General features: G+C 40.9%; 1 protein-coding gene across 2 annotated transcripts in view; it reads left to right on the top strand.

Annotated features, from left to right (window-relative positions):
• CDKAL1 (CDK5 regulatory subunit associated protein 1 like 1) overlaps positions 1 to 17,978 on the top strand; it is a 636,289-nt gene that overhangs the window by 115,270 nt on the left and 503,041 nt on the right. For both annotated transcript variants that reach the window (XM_045004929.1, XM_045004930.1), the window contains exon 5: positions 15,759 to 15,843. In XM_045004929.1, coding sequence (XP_044860864.1) covers positions 15,759 to 15,843 — 85 coding nt within the window. The remainder of the gene's footprint in view (positions 1 to 15,758; positions 15,844 to 17,978) is intronic.

Raw genomic sequence — 17,978 nt, 5'->3', positions numbered from 1 at the left:
TTTAAAAGAGAACTGGATAAATTCATGGTGGTTAAGTCCATAAATGGCTATTAGCCAGGATGGGTGAGGAATGGTGTCCCTAGCCTCTGTTTGTCAGAGGATGGAGATGGCTGGCAGGAGAGAGATCACTTGATCATTGCCTGTTAGGTTCACTCCCTCTGGGACACCTGGCATTGGCCACTGTCGGTAGACAGATACTGGACTAGATGGACCTTTGGTCTGACCCGGTACAGCTGTTCTTATGTTCTTAGAGTTGCTCATGACTTGGCTACTGATTGTTTGGGTTTTTTGAGAAAAATGTGTGCATATAAAATTACATGGAGTCTGCAGACAAATTGGATTTATTTGTTTGAATGTTGGGCCTGCCAGCCTCAATAGTGTCAATTTAAAGAGTGTTTTTGACCAGCCTCTTCAGAATTCTGATGTGTAAAATATCACAGAAAAGCAGAATCATGAGCAGTTTTAATGGGATTTGTTTAATAAGAAAAGTTCTTCTTTTGTAACCTTATGCAAATCAAGCAGGTAAGTAGTTATCAAGAATCAGAGCCACTTGCTCTTCAGTGAGTATAGCATTGTTAAAGTGTAGAGAGGTTTCTAGGTTTATCGGCATCTATAGCACGTTAACAAGCACTCCATCAAGGCTGACGGCAGTTTAGCCTGATCTATTATAATGTCAATAGGTTTTGTAAGACACTTAGCTGCATTTTTCTGAGTTGCATTTGTGCATTAGTAGGGGCTTATTGAAGTTAATTTTTCACTTGTTCTGGAGAAAATGTTTGAAGTGTTTAACTTTGACTCACATTACTGCTGAGATGACCAGATGCCTGAAGGGCCCATTTACAATAGGGCTCTAAAATAGTATTATAAACTTCGGTAGCTATTGGATATCAGTGATATGGCCTGGGAATGACATTATCAAAAATACTATGTCCACATGGATCTAAGGAATGTCTTAGTGTTTAAGGAACAGGTTTGGGAGTTGGGAGACCAGGGTTAGAGCCTCAGCTTCTCTACACAGTGACTTCTTCTATGACCTCTGGCAAGTCACTTCAGTGCCGTGCCACACGTTCTGCATTTGTAAGATAAGGTGAAGGGGTACTGAAGATAAAATACATTAATACTTGTAAAGTACTTTGAGATCCTTAGCCGGAAAATGTTATACAGGATTAAAATATTATTTTAGATGTTTGATTTCATTCTTACTCTAAACAGGTACACCTCTACCCTGATATAACGCTGTCCTCGGGAGCCAAAAAAATCTTACGGCGTTATAGGTGATACCGTGTTATATCAAACTTGCTTTGATCCGCCGGAGTGCACAGCCCCACGCCCCGCGGAGCACTGCTTTGCCGCGTTATATCCGAATTCGTGTTATATCGAGTCGCTTTATATCGGGGTAGAGGTGTAATATAAAGGAACTTATATTTGCTAATGTGAATGACTAAATCTTGTATTTATAATTTGCTTTGTGTAGAACAGAACCTGGAGAAAAAGAAAGCATGAAATCATATTGCATGTAATTTTCCTGGAAATATGAATGAGGTCAGATTAGGAGAAAAAGATGGTGATACATTTCCAAAATGATGTGCAGCACACAATAGATTGTGCAGATTTTTCCAATTAATTGTGTGGCTGCTGGCTTTGCCTGGCTCCTTGAACTTGGCTTCCATTTTGGTGTAGCTAGAACATGCTCAAAGTTGGCTCCTCAATGGGTGGTAAGAAAATAAATGCCCCCCAAATATCACCCACTTGTGATACCAAAATGAGACATCACTCACAGTAAATTGCATTAATCTGCGACGTTCCCTCTCCTTTTGAGAGATGAAGTGTTAACAATATTCACATTTAAATTATCTTTACTGGTCATCTGAATTAATCTGTCGCTGAGATGAATGGGGCAGTTCACTCTCTCAGACCTGTTGTTCAGTCTCTCTGCAGCCTCATCTTTGCATTTGTTACACTTGATTCACATTTTTTAGGTTTTATTCAGTCTTGATAGCTAGAGACTTACTTTTATTAATGAAAACTGAGATTGTAGCGAACAAGTCAATAGCTTCAGAGAAGGGCATATGGGTGCCCATTGGCTGTTTCTGAGCTCTGAGTATGAGATATTGGCACTTTTCTGGTGGCATCATTACTCTCAACGAGTCTTCATTTTGGGGGGGAACCCAAAATTACCACAAAACAAAAGCTGTCCAGCCCTTATGATGGAAGAAAACTTTCTGAAGATAAATTGATGGAATATCAGAAATAATAGGTCTAAGATATGTGAACTGGTCCATTCATCTCACTGGGGTATTAACTCCAAAGTCTGATGCATCAGTCATTGACATTGTTAATTTCACTGCTGCTGATTTTTAGCAGAAACATCCAGGTGTTGTGGGTGAAGTTTGGGTAGAGTACCAACATTTTCCCCCACACCCTGCCCCCTAATGGTTGGTATGGTGATCCAGTGTGGCACAGTGAAAATTGCTATGCTGACAAATCCAGAGGAGAAGGGAGGGAAAGCTAGATGGACAAGCTAATGATAGTGTGACATACCCAGACTAATGAGTAGTTATGTCACCTCTGCCCTCCAACCTGAGGTGCCTTTTATAATGCTTTGCTGCAAAAGCTTCTTGCTTGAGTTGCTCACAAACAGCCTCTAGCATGCAAGTCACTCCCAATTATATCCGTCTGTGTACTGCGGCCTGCAAGCCACACCTTGGCTCTTACCAGCCTGAGTTACTCTGCAGAGTGACCCGAACATGCACCCAGTCCCACATTGTTTTGCCAGAAATGTATGTCCTGTACTGTTCAGCCCTCTCCCAGATAATACACATTTATATAGGTCCGTTATTTCATCAGTGGAAATAAGTCACACATTTTTTATCCCAAATGGAGTTTCCCAAATACTTCAGTTTAAACACTTTGATAAAACAATAAAACAAGTTTATTTAACTACAAAGGAGATTTTTAAGTGAATATAGGTAATGAAGCATAAAAGTCAGAAATGGTTACAAGAAAAATTAAAATGCAACTAATGCCCAACGTAACAAACTATGCTAAATTCAAAGCATAGGTTTTATCACCACATGCTCTCAACACTCTTGTTGTCAGAGTTGGGTTTAATGGCTGCTTCCTTTGTCTCTTCTTGTCTGTGCTGTGACTCAGTGGACAGAGGGGGGAAGAGAGGTGTCTTGGAGTATCTGCCCTTTCTTTTTATAGCGCTGTCCCTCCTTTGAGAAGCATTTCCAGCTGGGAGTAAAGGCAACAGGCAGTTTGTGTGGAAGGGAATTCCACACAGTTTCTTTGCTAATATGTAGATTATTCACCCATGCCCCCTTTCCTGCCAAAGAATGGCCAGTTAGCAGATAATGGTTCATTGACCTGGTTTAAAACTGGCTGAGGCATCAGTCTGCCTTTTGTCTCCTAGGAACTGGTTTGGCCACTCCCCAGACTTGGACCATATCTTAGTGATGCCATGCAGCGGAATCTTATAACTGTACATACAATGTTACCACACATATTTTACCAGGATAATAATGACCAGCAAATTGAGTTTTCAAATGATACCTCACAAGGCACACTTTGTACAAAGATTATTACAGTAGTGGACATGGGTGTATTCTGTCACAGAAGACATATGAGATGTGTGAGAAATCTTGAGGCACATTCCTTTTTCAGATAGGAGACTTGAAAGCTATGGTTAGAGCCCTGCAAATCCATGGACCATTTTTGCGGATAGCCACTTGGCTGCAGATAAAAATTTTGTAGCCGCGCAGGGCTCTGATGGTAAGAGCCAGGCGGGCAGCTGTGAGGAACCACGGTGTAGACTCGCCACCTGCCCTGGGTGGGGGTCAGGGACATGGGCTGAGGCTGCTTGGGCGGATGGAGGGTCTGCCGCGGCTCCCCTCTTATCATGGCTGGGCTGCGGCTCCGAGGTGCCTCCCCTCCCCAGCCAGAGCTGGGTCGGTGGGAGCCTGCGTTTCTCCACCTGCCCTGGGCGGGAGGCCTGGGGGACAGGGACATGGGTCAGGGCTGCTCAGGTCACCCACCCACATCAGGTGGAGGGTCCGCCACGGCTCCCCACAGCTGCCAGTGCGGCTCTTCCCGACCAAGCTCCAGCTGGGAGGAGGGGAGGTGCCTTGGAGCCTCAGTCCAGCCATGGTAAGTAGAGCCCTGCAAATGCGCTAATATCTGCAGACAGTTTTTGTGGATTGGATGACGATACACATTTTTGTATCAGTGAAGGGCTCTACCTATGGTTGATGCAGTATTAGTTCATTATAAAAGATCTCGGTTTATGAGCAAGTAAGGGATTCTTGTGCCATGGGTGGTTGGGATCAGGTCAGGTAATATGCTTTGATTTTTTTTAAGCTATAAGGAGAGGAAAAAGTTATATAGCTAGGGGAGAGGGAGATGAGCTTTGACTTGAAATGGGTAGTAGACGATATTTGGATACCAAAAGTAAGCAAGAATAAAGGTGAATGTTTACCCTACTTTCTCTTGACTGTAGCAATTTTTTTCCAACGGCTGCTGGTGACTCAAGTGATTTTTTCAATTGATTTCTTGTGCTGATTGATTGATTTAGTTATTTAGTGGCTTCAGAACCCGACCATGCCCCTTATCTTGGTGGTAAGCCTTAAAAATTAAACATCAGAACTTCAAAAGTTTCCTGCAGATAACTTGGTCTGAAAAGTCTGTATATTTAATAGTGGTGAGTGGTAGGGTACCTTTAGCTATCCACTGCAGTTTTACATGTTAAAAGCTGTTTCCAGCAGCTGCCTGTTAAACTTATTCAATTCTGTTTCTAGGTTGAATTCTGTCACCGTTCGTTTAGATGATAATGCCTCAGTCCAATAAGTCCAATTTTTTTCTCTTATTTATGTTTTGACCAGTATTTTACTTTGAAGGAATTGTTTTAAGAAACTTACAAACATAAATGTAGAAAATGGCAATGTTTTTCAAGTATTTCATTTGATGTTAGTTTTTTTATGAGGCTCATTGTCCCTAGGCACATTTCTGTGGTGGTGAAGGATAGTTGTGCCATCAATTTGGGGAAATAAGTGAGCTTGTTATACTAGAAGAGTGGGGCAAAATTCAAACAGGCCTTCTACACATGACATAGGGTACTGTGGTTAGAGAAGGCTGTTGGCACTTCAATCAAAATGGAACAGTTGGAAGCTGACAGCAGTGTTTGAAGATTTCAAGAAACTGCAGCCTGGGAGTTCATGATTACTTTTATTTTTAATTTTTAAAGCTGCAGTGGGAGCACAGTACAAAGTGAGAGAGCTGTTTCCCCTCAAGTATATTTTGGTTATTTTCTACATAAAAAGTTGGTGGTTGCTGTATACCAGTGGTCCCCAACCTTTTCGTCTGGTGGGTGCCAGACGAAGGACCGTGGCGGCGTTTGAGCATCCGCCGAATTTCCGTGGCATTTTGGCGGCGATGCCTCTCGATGATGTCGCTTGTCAGCAGCAAGCGGCGTCATCGAGAGGCGTCGCCGCCGAAATTCGGCAGCATTTCGGCGGATGCTCGACCACTGGCCAGGACGCGGGCGCATTTAGATGCCCCCGTGGGCGCTGCATTGGGGACCCCTGCTGTATACTGTGTGGAATTCAATCCATCTGAAACCCAACAAATGTCACCCGTGAAGAAATTCCTGTGCTGAACAAAACACTATTCAGAACTTCATTTATTTAAGAAAAGTTGCTACACCCTCCCTCTCTAGAACTATCTGTTTGGTTTTTCAAAATCATACTCTGTTCTTTCTTCTCTGTCAACTGAAACTTTCACTCTGGAGAAGAGAGGACAAGGTTTGATGCTGCCACACAAGGTTGAACTTTATGCCCTTTAGATGCCTCTGTCCTCTTATGTAATGATGTGTGATGGAAAGAATTCTTTCCTGATATCTGCAGAGATCAGTTTGTACCCAAAAGCATGAGCGATAATATAATTAACTAATATTTACTTTAAATAATCCTGGTTTAAGCAAGGGTCACTGTGACCAAGGACCTTTGAAAGTTAGTAGGCGTAAAAGGTGTGAAAGCTTTGGGTACTTTTTGAGGGACTGGCTAGCTTAGTTAATTGGCAATATGAGAAAAAACCTAGATCATCGGTTCTTCAATTGATTGTCTATTTGCATTCTGCTCTCTTGGTGCTCATGTGTCCTGTGCATGCAAGATTGGATTTTTGTGTCTATCAGTGTCCGTTGGGGCAATGCCTGTACTCTAAGTGCCCTCACTCCTGCCCCTTCCCCTTCACAACCAAATGCATAAATGGTGGAGGGGATACAACTGCCTGTCAGTTCCATCTTAATGGCTTGGCAGCAAGAAGGAATCTCTGCAGTGTCTGCATACTGCATACACTATAATTCGTTTTAGTCTTGTATATATTAGTTTGATAGTATAATTAGTGAAAGTGTAGTTAATGTAATTTTTCTTTTTGTGCCCTGTGGCCAAAAAAAAAATACGTAAGTTTCAGTTAAACTAGACCCTACCTCCCTTGAACAGAGGTACTAGAATGAAGGCAGAAGTTAAATCACTGGAATTTAAAATTTGTCATTTGTGTGATGCTTTGGAGCCCATCAACGATGGGTATCCTTTGTGCCTGCTGTGTCTTGGAGAAGGACATGTCCCAGGACAGTTGTTTTGCTTGTTCATTTGGAGAAAGAGCAGCCCAGGAAGTGAGACTAAAACTCTTTGTTATAGAAGTTGATACAGTCTTCCTCAAACTCCGAGAGCTACACCAAAGACTTAGCATTGTGTCAGTCGTTCTCAAGCAGTGTCCAAGTGAGCTGATACTGCTTCGAGCTCCCAGGTCACATCCTCTCATAAGCTCCATTTGTCCACCGCTATATTGATGTCTATGCCTGATGGTCAGAAAGGAGCACTGTTCCAAATGTGAGCCCAGGTGCAGGTCTCTATCCCCATCACCTAGTAAGAGACTGAAGAGTCATCAGTCATATGACTTGTCTCAGGCCCACACATCAAAGTGCCACAAGGCTGAGAGAGTACATTCTGATGCCCCTGTGCTTGACTTCCAAGGCAGCATGTGGTACTTTCTAAATTTAGAGGACTGCACACCTTCCATGCTGATCCCAACACAGAGTCCTTCAGTTAGTGTAGTGGTACCTTCCACATTGGTACCAACTACCTCTGTGGTATCCATTGCCTCGATACCAACTGTCTTAGTACCAAAACCTTTTATGCTCCCAAGTGACTTATATGTGGGCCCAGTTCAAAATCACTTCTGCTTGAATGACTCAGAGAGGTGATTGGAAAACCCCAAACTGTCAAATATCTGGGAACTCAGTCTAGAGAGATGTCCTCTATATCGACTGAACATAAATACACACTGGGTATACTGGGCATGACATTCCTCCCCCTCCCACCCTCCAGATTATTCAGGATCACCTCCAGAATGTTGTTGGTCTTTGTTGGGATAGCCTACATCTCCACAGGGCAGGGGGCCTGTCACCTGAGCCCTGCCACCCAGGGATGAAGCCGAAGCCTGAGGCCCTCCCCCTACCACTGCTGGGGGGGTGGAGAGATCAGATGTTGGAATCAGAACTGTGGACGAAGCAATGGGTGACAGCTGTCAAGGGGGAGCAATGAGCTCGAAGTGGGACCAAGAGTGGGTAGGGAGATCCATAAATGGGGGACAGAGCGGGCTGGAGCATAACACAGCAAAGCAGGGTAATCTGAAGAGCCTCAACGGGGCAAGAAAATTAGAAATGAGCAGGATAACTGCAGAAACTTCGGAGAATCATGGGGAAAGTAGGAGGAAGAGAAGGGGAGACTTGGGTGCCCCTGGGAAAGAGAGGCAATTGCCACAGGAGAGTCTCCTCCTGAAATGTTGGAACTTAAAAATATGCCTCTTTTCCAGCAGGCCCTAGTTATGCAGTTTTGTATAAAGAGTTATAGATATGTTATGCAGATTTGACTTCAGGATTTTTGAGTGCACGGTGTAGGCAAATCTGGGGGTGAGTCCTCTGCAGAGAGGAGATGGGAACTGAAGAGGTGAAGCAGAGCTGTTTCTTCTCAGTGACAGGCCTATGCTGGTCCTTGCTTCTAGATTCTTTATAGTTATATTCATGTTTCATTTTGGTGGTCTTTTTTTAAAATACCCTTTTATATTGTGCCTGTTAGGACCAAGCAATTGATTTGGTATCTGCAGCTTTATTTTCACGACACTGTGTTACTGCAGGCTACTTAAGATAGTTGTGATGATTTATAGTTTGTAAAGGAACAATAATATAAACAAATGTTAGAAAAAAATTGTAATTATTTTTGTGCTGTTTGTTGGTATATTGATGATTCAGATTTTTACCATGTTACCCTTTTTGTATTGCATAATCCTGTCAATTTATGTTTTCCAGAATGTCCCAATTAAGTTAGATGTATTCAGAGGTTTCCATGACCTTTAGTATTCTTTGTACTCTGTTGTTTTGCAAAGTGTGTGATAGATTTTGTGGTTTACTTCCAATGTAGCTTTTCTTTCATGGAAAAGATGTCACAATGCAACAACAACAACAAAAAATCAGTGGTTTTGAGTTATGCTTTTGAGCTTAAAAATAATGCTCATTTGACATTGTTGGTGGGTTATTTGTTACTGTTAGAACATAAAGAAGGCTGGTTTTAGGTAGCTGATTACCTACATCTGGTCAGTAGTGAAATATTGATGAGCTGAATTTATTAAAAAAAAAACATTAAAATGTGGAAAGGTTTGACTTCCTCCTCCCCCCAGCTTAGAGACTGTAATTTTTAAAGCAGCACTTTGTTGGAGATATGACAAGTCAAGTAACTTTGCTCAACCCTCCAAAAAAATCCATGATAGATCAACATCAGACTTGAGTGTCTTGTGACGAATCAGCAAGAAAGCATGGAATGAAAAGCCAAAGAAAGTTCCAGTTCTTTCAGTGATTATCCATATGTATTTCACTCTGGATGCACATGTGCACTTTGTACTCAAGATTGGAATTTTTGGGTCAGCAACTGGGGCTGTGCCTTGAGTATCCTCACCCCTCCTGTACAGTGCATTAAGGGAAGAGCAGGGCCAACCATCCATCGCCGGGAGATGGAACTGTGAGCAGTGTCTCTATCTCTTGCCCACTTCTAATCCTAAAACTAATTTTTTTGTACATGGTTATCCCTTTAATGTAGTTTTAGTTGTAGTTAGTTAATGTAGTGTAGGTTTTTACATTAAGTTTCAGTTTAGGTAATAATTTGTTGTTTTTTTTCAGCCCTTGTGTCTAAACAAAAATCTCTAGGGTATAAGTATCACCCCTCATATGAGATGGCTCTGTCTCAATGATACTCATATAAGATGTCTGTTTTGCATTGCTGAGGAATGTTCAATTTGCTGTTTGTTTTCTAAACAAATTTAAAAAGCGAGAAGTTCATTTGAAACTTTTTCTGGAGGAAACTGAGAACCTGCTTCTGATATCTGTATAAAGAAGAGCCTCCCAGATCTGAGCAGTCCTCCTTCAGAAATGCCTCAGTAAACACTAGCTTAGTGGTCAGTTCTGGGCTCCTGCTTCCACAAAGTATTCCTCAGCTGTTCCTGCTCCCAAGTCCTCATTGGCTGCCAGGGTAGGACACAGCACTGCTCTTTGAAAGAGTATAAACGTAGATCACTGTCTGAGAGACTTACCAACAAAAAGAGGTAAAGATCAACTCTTTCTACCTCAACCAAGGATAGCACAAGGCCTGAGTTAGGTTTCTGGTGACAGAAAGACCCTCTTTTCATTCTGCGGTACTGGCTAAGGGTCAGCCTCACACCGCTTCCAATGTGAAGACTATAGGACTACATCCAGGGCTCTTAGTACCAGTGCCAGTGTTTTCTGTACTGGTACCAACTTTTCTATACCAACATTGTCTTCAAAATCTACTTCAGTGCCAATTGTTTCTAAATTGATTAAAATGTCATTGCCCAGATCAACAATGTGATCTAGGCTACTGGCAAATCTAGCAGTATCCTCCTTCCCAGAGTTGCTGCTTTATTTTCTGTTGTGTAGATACTCTGTTGACACTGACCACCGATATCTTCATGGTACCGGGTATGTCTGAACTAAAGGCAAGGGATCTTCCTATATACTGCCGGAGACTGCAGCAAAGTCTTCTTGTCCTCTGGAAGAGGAATATTTCTTCTAATCTTTTGCTCTAGATAATAATGGGGAGGGATCACCAATATGTATCCTGAAATCCCATTCATACGTCCACTTTGCCTCAGATAGGGATCCTAGGGTTTCAAAGCTAACACAGTAAGCACAGGGAATATAAGGAAGGACCTCCTATCTGGTATCCCTCACCGGGACCATATCTCACTTCACTTATGGTTCACACTATTGGGGATGCTGGGTACTGTGGGGTGCACAACATGCCACAAAACTACCTCCTTTGTCCTTTCAAGTGTCAGATCACCCTCCCGAGTAAGATTCCTAAGAATTCGCCACACTTAGCTGCCAAAAATTTCTTCTTCATCACCTGAAGCAGCAGTGATCCCATGTACACCATCTCATCCTAGCTATTATAAAGCCTTTAAGACTTTCCTCTGAGGATGGCAGAAATGGCAGTGGAGGTAGTGTAAGAAAAATCACACAATCTGAGACCGGTAGACCACATTGCCTCTTACACATTCATAACTTAACATGACAAACTTCCTCTTTGTTGTGTGCAAAAGTGGTTGAAGTCCATCTACTGCCCAAGCAAGCACCACATAGACATGACAGCCTAAATTCTTCTAGAATTCCTATTGTCATTAAATTTGTGGAAGAATCCCAATCAGGTGTGCTAGGGTTCTCCATTTTCTCTACCTCTGCCCATGAAAACATTAGAACAGATGTGTCCAGCCTCAGATGGGGAACATGTTTGGACCAACAACATAATCAGGGTTTATCCACCTTCATATCAGTGTCCTAGAATGCAGGTGATTCATTTGGCTTGTGTAACCATTTTTTGCCCTGTGATTGAAGGCAAAACAGTTTAGATAATACAGACAACACCAGTGTGATGTTTTATATGAACAGGCAAGGAAGATCCTGGTCTTCCCTTTCTGCAAGGAAGCTGTCCAACTGGGGAATTGGTCCATTCATCACCAAAACTCAGTCCTACACATCTGGGTCTGCAAAACACTGTAGCAGATAACTCATGTAACTATAGTTATCATTCCAAATGTATTTCACAACTGGGGTCACCCATACATAGACTTGCTTGCCATTGAGAAGAAGAGAAAGTGTCTTTCCATTTGCTCCACAGAATGTTGGAGCCCTGGTTCTCAGACACATTTCTCATCCCTTGGTCTCCTGTTTGGCTGTATGCTTACACTCTGAAACTTCAAAACTCAAGGGTTTTGAGGGGGATCAGATAAGAGTCTGCAGAAATTATTTGTTTAGCACTAGCTGGGCCTAGGCATTACTGGTACCCGGAGCTCCATGAAACTCTTGATTCAACCTCCAATAACATTACCTCTGAGTCCCAACATAGTTTCCTAGCACAAAAGGAAAAGTCTCCATCCAGACTCAGTCTCTTGCTATCTCAGAGCCTGGATGCTGGTTGGTTAACATAGAACTTGTTCAATAGATATGCAGAACATTCTGATACAAAGTAGAAAGGATTGTACCAGAACAGCTGGTGCAGCTAAGTGGAAAAGATTTTCTGTTTAGGCAAAACAATGTAACCTCTCTCCCATAGAGTTTGTAACCTTTCCCTCATAGAGGCTCCTATTTTAGAGTATCTTGTCATTAAAAGACGCAGTGCTTTCTATAAGCTCTATTAGAGTTCACCCAGGCAGCTCTATCAGCACACCATCCACCCATATAGAGTCACTCTATATCAGGGGTTCTCAGACTTTTGTACTGGTGACCCCTTTCACAAAGCAAGCCTCTGAGGGCGACTCCCCTTATATAATAAAAACACCTTTTTATATATTTAACACCATTATAAATGCCGGAGGTGAAGCAGGGTTTGGGGTGGAGGCTGACAGCTCGTCACCCCCCATGTAATAACCTCGTGACCCCTGAGGAGTTCCGACCCCCAGTTTGAGAACCCTTGCACTATATTTTCACACCCTAAAGTGTCTAAATTCCTTGAAGGCCTAATGTATGCTTCCACTGTTACGGGAACACCCTCTGTCCTGGGATCCAGTGTCATCCTAGTTGTATTGATGGCCCTTCCCCTGTGAGCCTACAGGCTAATTGCCAGCTAGGAAGATATTATTTATAAATATAATTTCTGAAAGTTTATTTTTTCAAGTAAGTTTTAAGAGCTGTTCAGTAACTTGACGCAGGGTGTGCACATAATGAATTTTTGCAATATGTATGTGCAATACCATGGAGGGATAAGGGGAAAATACAAGGACAAAAGTATCTCTAAACTAGGTTGTTGTTTTGATGAGAAATGATGTAAATATAACTTAGCCATATTGCTCAACATGAGCGTTAACAAGAAATAAGTGAGGGTAAGAAAAGATAGATAAAATAGCAATAGCAATACATAGCATTGTAGGGAGAGGAGAGGCCAAAAACTTTACCTTCCTAAATCTGTTTTTAGGCACCTAAATTAGTGGGCTGCCTCTTCACAGGAGGAGTTACCCAGTGATTCTGTACTGGTAGAATCTGAGACCTACTTAAGAACTATGCTGAATATTTTTTTAAAATATACATATCAAACTAACTGTTCACATTTCCAAAATACAACCTGCAGTATTTCACTGTACAGTTCGTTGTAAAGCCCCCACCCAACTAGGAGGTTATAACAGTCCCAGAGTCCACATGTTTGTTTTAGGTACTTATATGTGCCTCATGATTTTGAATGTATTTATCCTGGGGTAGGGGTTATTATCCCCCATTTTATAGATGTGGAACTGAGGCACCGAGAGACTAAATCACTTGCTCAGTCATACAGGAATTCTGTGTTGGGGCAGGGACTTGAACCTTGATCTTCCAAGTCCTAGGCAAGTACTCTAACCACCAGAGTACCCTTGTTCTGAATGAAGAGGTCTCAGTTTTTTTGCCATGAAATACAGTTATATAATAGTTCTCTTCTGACTCTGTGTGACAGTTGTCTCCCAAGTGCATTTTATCCCATTGGTATGATATTTATTCTGTCAGCCTCTTGTTATATAATACCCAATCATTCTCAAGTTCAGAGAAAATTGTTATGCAGCTGGAGATGAGTTATATTCATAGTTTGTACTATTAGAAATAAGCACATTTAAAATATTTTGAAACAGACTGTGGCAACATTTTATTGCATAAAAACCTTGAATTAATTTTTTAACACACTCATTTGGGCAAAGCATTTTTAAATAACAAACCACTGTTTATTGGACATTGTAGCTGATGACCTGAAAATGTGCTTGAAGTTTGTTGCGACTTCTAAATACAATAATATAAATTGCTGTGGAATAGTATTCAAAAGCTATTTTGTTTTTTTCAGATGCTCTCTTCAGTTGATAAGAGCCAGGAGTTTTTGTTCATCTTTTCCTTGCTTTCAAAAGCCAGTCCTCCTTTTCCTCTTCCTTTTTTTGTTTGTTGGTTTTGTTTGTTCAAGTTATTGGCCTTAATACAATTGCAAATGTACTGATATTTACATTTAAGGCAAGGATAGCATGCTCATTAGCACTGAACTCTTGCTAACAGAACAAGTCTAAATGTAAATATTATGTAAACCAGAAGCTCTCTGAGTTTGAAGAAAGATCCTTTAGGTTGTCCCAATATGTTTTTACTTCAGTAATAGACTGAATTTGAACTTAGTGCTGTTTGAGTCTGTTAATTGACAGGGTAGATACTTGCTGCTGGGGCATTTGATTAAGCTTTCACAGGTTTAAAAGAAACAAAAAAAAAAAAAACCCAACCATTGTTACAGTCCCTTTAGATATGACGTCGAATGGGTTATCCTGGGGATTTGTTTGATTCCTTGGAATACATTGTATTTGAACCTGAAAAGGCTTTTAACATCCCAGAACAAGTTAACTACGGAGTCTCTATTAGTAACACTAATTAAAACAAAAACCTCTCCTGACTATTTTCACTCATTTTACACAAATAAAAAACAGTTCCTGTTTTACATATCGTTTGCATTTTGGCCCCTTCCTGAGGTTGGATGAGTGACAGTTAACTGAAAAATGGAATAATTCTGTTTATCGGCAAAGGCAAGATTGCAGATATCTACATATTTTTAGAGTTTGAGATTGTATTAAGTGTAGCTAGGGGAAGGAAGCTTTTTATATATGGACAGGTAAATACAGATATACATATATAGACACACATTTTAAAATCATTGCAGGCTTTATTATTATTATTATTATTATTATTATTTTGCTTTTGTGAGCTGTCACTTAAATTAAAAACTACACTTTGACTTAAAACAATTTTGCTCCATTTATTACTTGTATCACTTTAAATCCTATTACAGTACTTCATTTTGGCTCAAGATTTGCTGAAAGCTAGTACCAAAGTGTGACACAAGTTTTCAGTGCCTAACTAATACAACGCTAAGCAGTCCTGATTAGTGCCAGAGCACTGGGAATGTGAAATGACTTGTCTGATACTCCCTAGGGCTTGCTCAAGGAGTTTCTTTTAAAAAATGAAATGTTACTCTCCTAGGAGAGTGACCTCATATCATTTGGATTCTGTGGTATTTGCCAATCAGTTGAAAACCAGGTGGAGAGAAAACATTCACTGGGTAGTACTTGGAAACCAATTTCCTAGAAATACACAGTATTTTTTATTTCCTGCATTTGTTTTGGAAGGCTAAATTTTGTATTAGATGACAAGCTAATTCTCCTTAATTAAAATTCATTTAAAACCTTTATTTTAATTGCAGAGGAAAAATGCTGTGTTCATGCCACATGGTAGAGTGCCTCTGAGGGTAACTTCATGATCCAACACAATTAGTGTATTTAGCTATCACAAGGCTGTAAAGAAATTTACCAAGGAATTTAGCTCTGGGCTGAAAACTATAGGCATAACTAAGGGTATGCTCTTAAACCTTTAGTCTAAAATTTGCTGGATGTTAATGATAAAATAATTAAAATGTAGCCAATTCTAATACTCAGTGGAGTTTTTCTGAATTTTCTTTCTACAGTAAATATTTATGCTTGCTTAAGCCTAGGTTCTTTTCCTTATAGAAATGTTACACAATAAAATTGAGATGACAACTCTTGCCTCCATGCTAGTGATGCCAGTCTCCATGAACCACTTGTTCACATTTTCAAACAAGCACCTTCCTGATTTCTCTTGTGTTGCCCTCATGCCTGGGAAGTGCTTCTAATAAACATCTGTAAAACCACGTCATTGTCTGCCTTCAGCTCCTTCCTTTTAAACTCTCCTGTGCTGTGAGTCCTACCAAAAAAATTGACAGTGGTTAGACAGATGATGTATTGAGACCACTGCCTATCATGCTAGCCAATGTTGTCTCATTATTTCCTTGTGCTCCCACTGTCTTTCTGTTTATATCTACGTGGTATGTTTTGTCTTTAACTTGGATTTGTAAGCTCTTTGGGGCATGGACTTTTTATTTTTTGTATTGTATAGTACAGTAGTGTTCTGGTTCATGACTGCAGCACCTAGATGCTACTGCATTCCAAATAATTAACATGAGTAAACAATATTCATAAAATTTCCAAAATTATATTTAAGGCTTCATTATTGAAACCTTATGAGAACGGTCTACTTTTTAACAAAAGGTTAAATCCAATCTCTTTAGTGTGATATAGTTCCAAGTTTGAGCTGTAATTCTTCAATGTACCTTTCTGTCTCTTCTGTCCTCCAGAGAACGCCGCAGAAGCAGACTTGTGGCTTCTTAACAGTTGCACGGTAAAAAGCCCAGCTGAAGATCACTTCAGAAACTCAATTAAGTAAGTTGCAGTCTTTTTTTTCCAAAGAAGCCCAGTAATATTTATCAGTGAAAAGTCTGTGGTTTTAAAGGATACCTATTTTCAACCAAAAAGTAAATCCTCCCCAATGCAGAGCAGAGGAGAAATGTGAGTTTGAATTTAATGATGATCTATCCACCGAGAATAGATTTGTGATTGGTAATGTGGTAATTTTCTAATAGCTGTTTTGGGGATTTGTAAATGTTCAATAGTACACTCACTGGGGGGAGACAACCCTCCTGCTACTGCATAATCCGGGAGTTTCCATATTATTTTTCTAAGAAAGATTTTACAGTGTTTTTTTAAATAATATTTTTTTTAAAGTGGTGTGAATGACTAACCATCTTCCTCCACCCCATTTTTTTTAAATGACCAATAGTGGGTCACTTTAATTAAATAAAATATGTGTTCTGCAAAATATAGAACTATACATTTTTGTAATATTTGCATGCAGAGGTGACGCATGGCGGGGTATTCGGGGTCACATGCCCTCCCAGATTTGCTGCTTGGCTTGTACTGAGCATGCTCATACGGACTGAGCATGCTCAGTAACACTGCCGAGGCCAGCTGTCCTTCCTCTGCACCGCTGCTATTAGCAGGTAAAGGTTGTCTTTGCTTAAATGTACTTATTATTAAAAACTGGTGAACTGAGGGCCTGTCTTTACATACAGAGCTACAGCGTCACTGATGCAGCTGCATCGCTGTAGCACTTTAGTGAAGATGCTCCTAAGCCAATGGGAGAGCTTCTTCCATTGGCATATTTAATCCTTCTCCCCGACAGGTGGTAGCTATATAAATGGGAGACACTCTCCTGTCGACATAGCAGTGTCTACGCTGGGGGTTAGGTCAGTATAACTACGTTGCTGAGGGGTGTGAAAAATCCACACCCCTGAGTGATGTAGTTATACCTATATGGGTCTGTACTGTATACCTGGCCTAAGTGTTCTATAGTTAACATTGAACTAGTCTTTTGAAAGTATATAGTGTTGTCGTAGATGTGTTGGTCCCAGGGTAAGGTCAAAAGACAAGCCTGGGAACTTAAATTCCTTAACTTTGCTAGATACTTAAAACCATGGACTGAATTTATGGTTTATTACAACAATCTATAACCCACTTAAACCCCAACCCCCAGCCTTTTTTTCCTTCCACACTCTGGCTGGAGAAGTGTTAACAGACCACTTCACCTTGAATGGTTCCTTGAAATATGTATTAATTACTTATGCTAAACACTCTGTTCTGCCTTGTATTTAGCTGTGACACTGATGTTTCCCAGACCTTAAGAAGAACTCTGTGTAAGCTCAAAAGCTTGTGTCTCTCACAGAAGTTGGTCCAGTAAAATATATTAACTTGCCCACCTTGTGACTCTACTCTTCTGAAAGACGTTTTATTTTAATATATAGCATGTCCTGTCAGTGATGCAGAAATGTGGTTTGTGGTGGTAGACTTGTTACCTTTTGAGTTCAGCAAAAGTATAGCTTTGATAAGAATAAATGGAAAACCTGAACAGTCACAATTGTGGTGCGTCCAGTGTAAACAAAATGTGTTGTCCTCTATTATTCATAGGTCTTACCTTTACTAAACAGTCATGTGGATGCTTATGGAATGATTTGTTAGGTGTGGCATGTAGCTTATTGATGATTGTTGAAAATCTAATTGGCAAGAGACACCTAATTCTTACTAAGCAGCTGGCACATTTTGGGGGAGGGAAAAAGAGGGAGCTATATTGAAACTCGCTGCTAGCAGTAGCAGCTTCCCAGTGCTGTACCCTGGAAGAGAAACAATTTGCCCATAGTAGGTGGAACAATTAAAATAAAAAGATTTCTCCTGTACCCAGCAGAGAAGTTAATTTCCTGATTGCCAACGCTGTGCGCTGCAATGAGATTAGCTTTTTGTGTTGCCAAGAAGAACAGTGTTTTCAGAATACGGCTAGTTAGTGTGCTTTGGGTAATAACTACATCTGTATGCCTCCCCCCCACCCCCCGTTGCCCCTGTGGTCCAGTCCAGCAGTTCCCAGTCAGGTCTCAGACCTCTAGCCATCACCTGTCTGTGAGCAGAGTCCTTGTCCCACTCCAGTCTGACCACAGTGTTTTAAGACTGCACGGCCTCCTTACACTGTG

Source organism: Mauremys mutica, chromosome 2, assembly GCF_020497125.1.
Source record: "Mauremys mutica isolate MM-2020 ecotype Southern chromosome 2, ASM2049712v1, whole genome shotgun sequence".
NCBI classification, from domain to species: domain Eukaryota; kingdom Metazoa; phylum Chordata; order Testudines; family Geoemydidae; genus Mauremys; species Mauremys mutica.
This window is presented reverse-complemented; position numbering and strand designations above follow the sequence as displayed.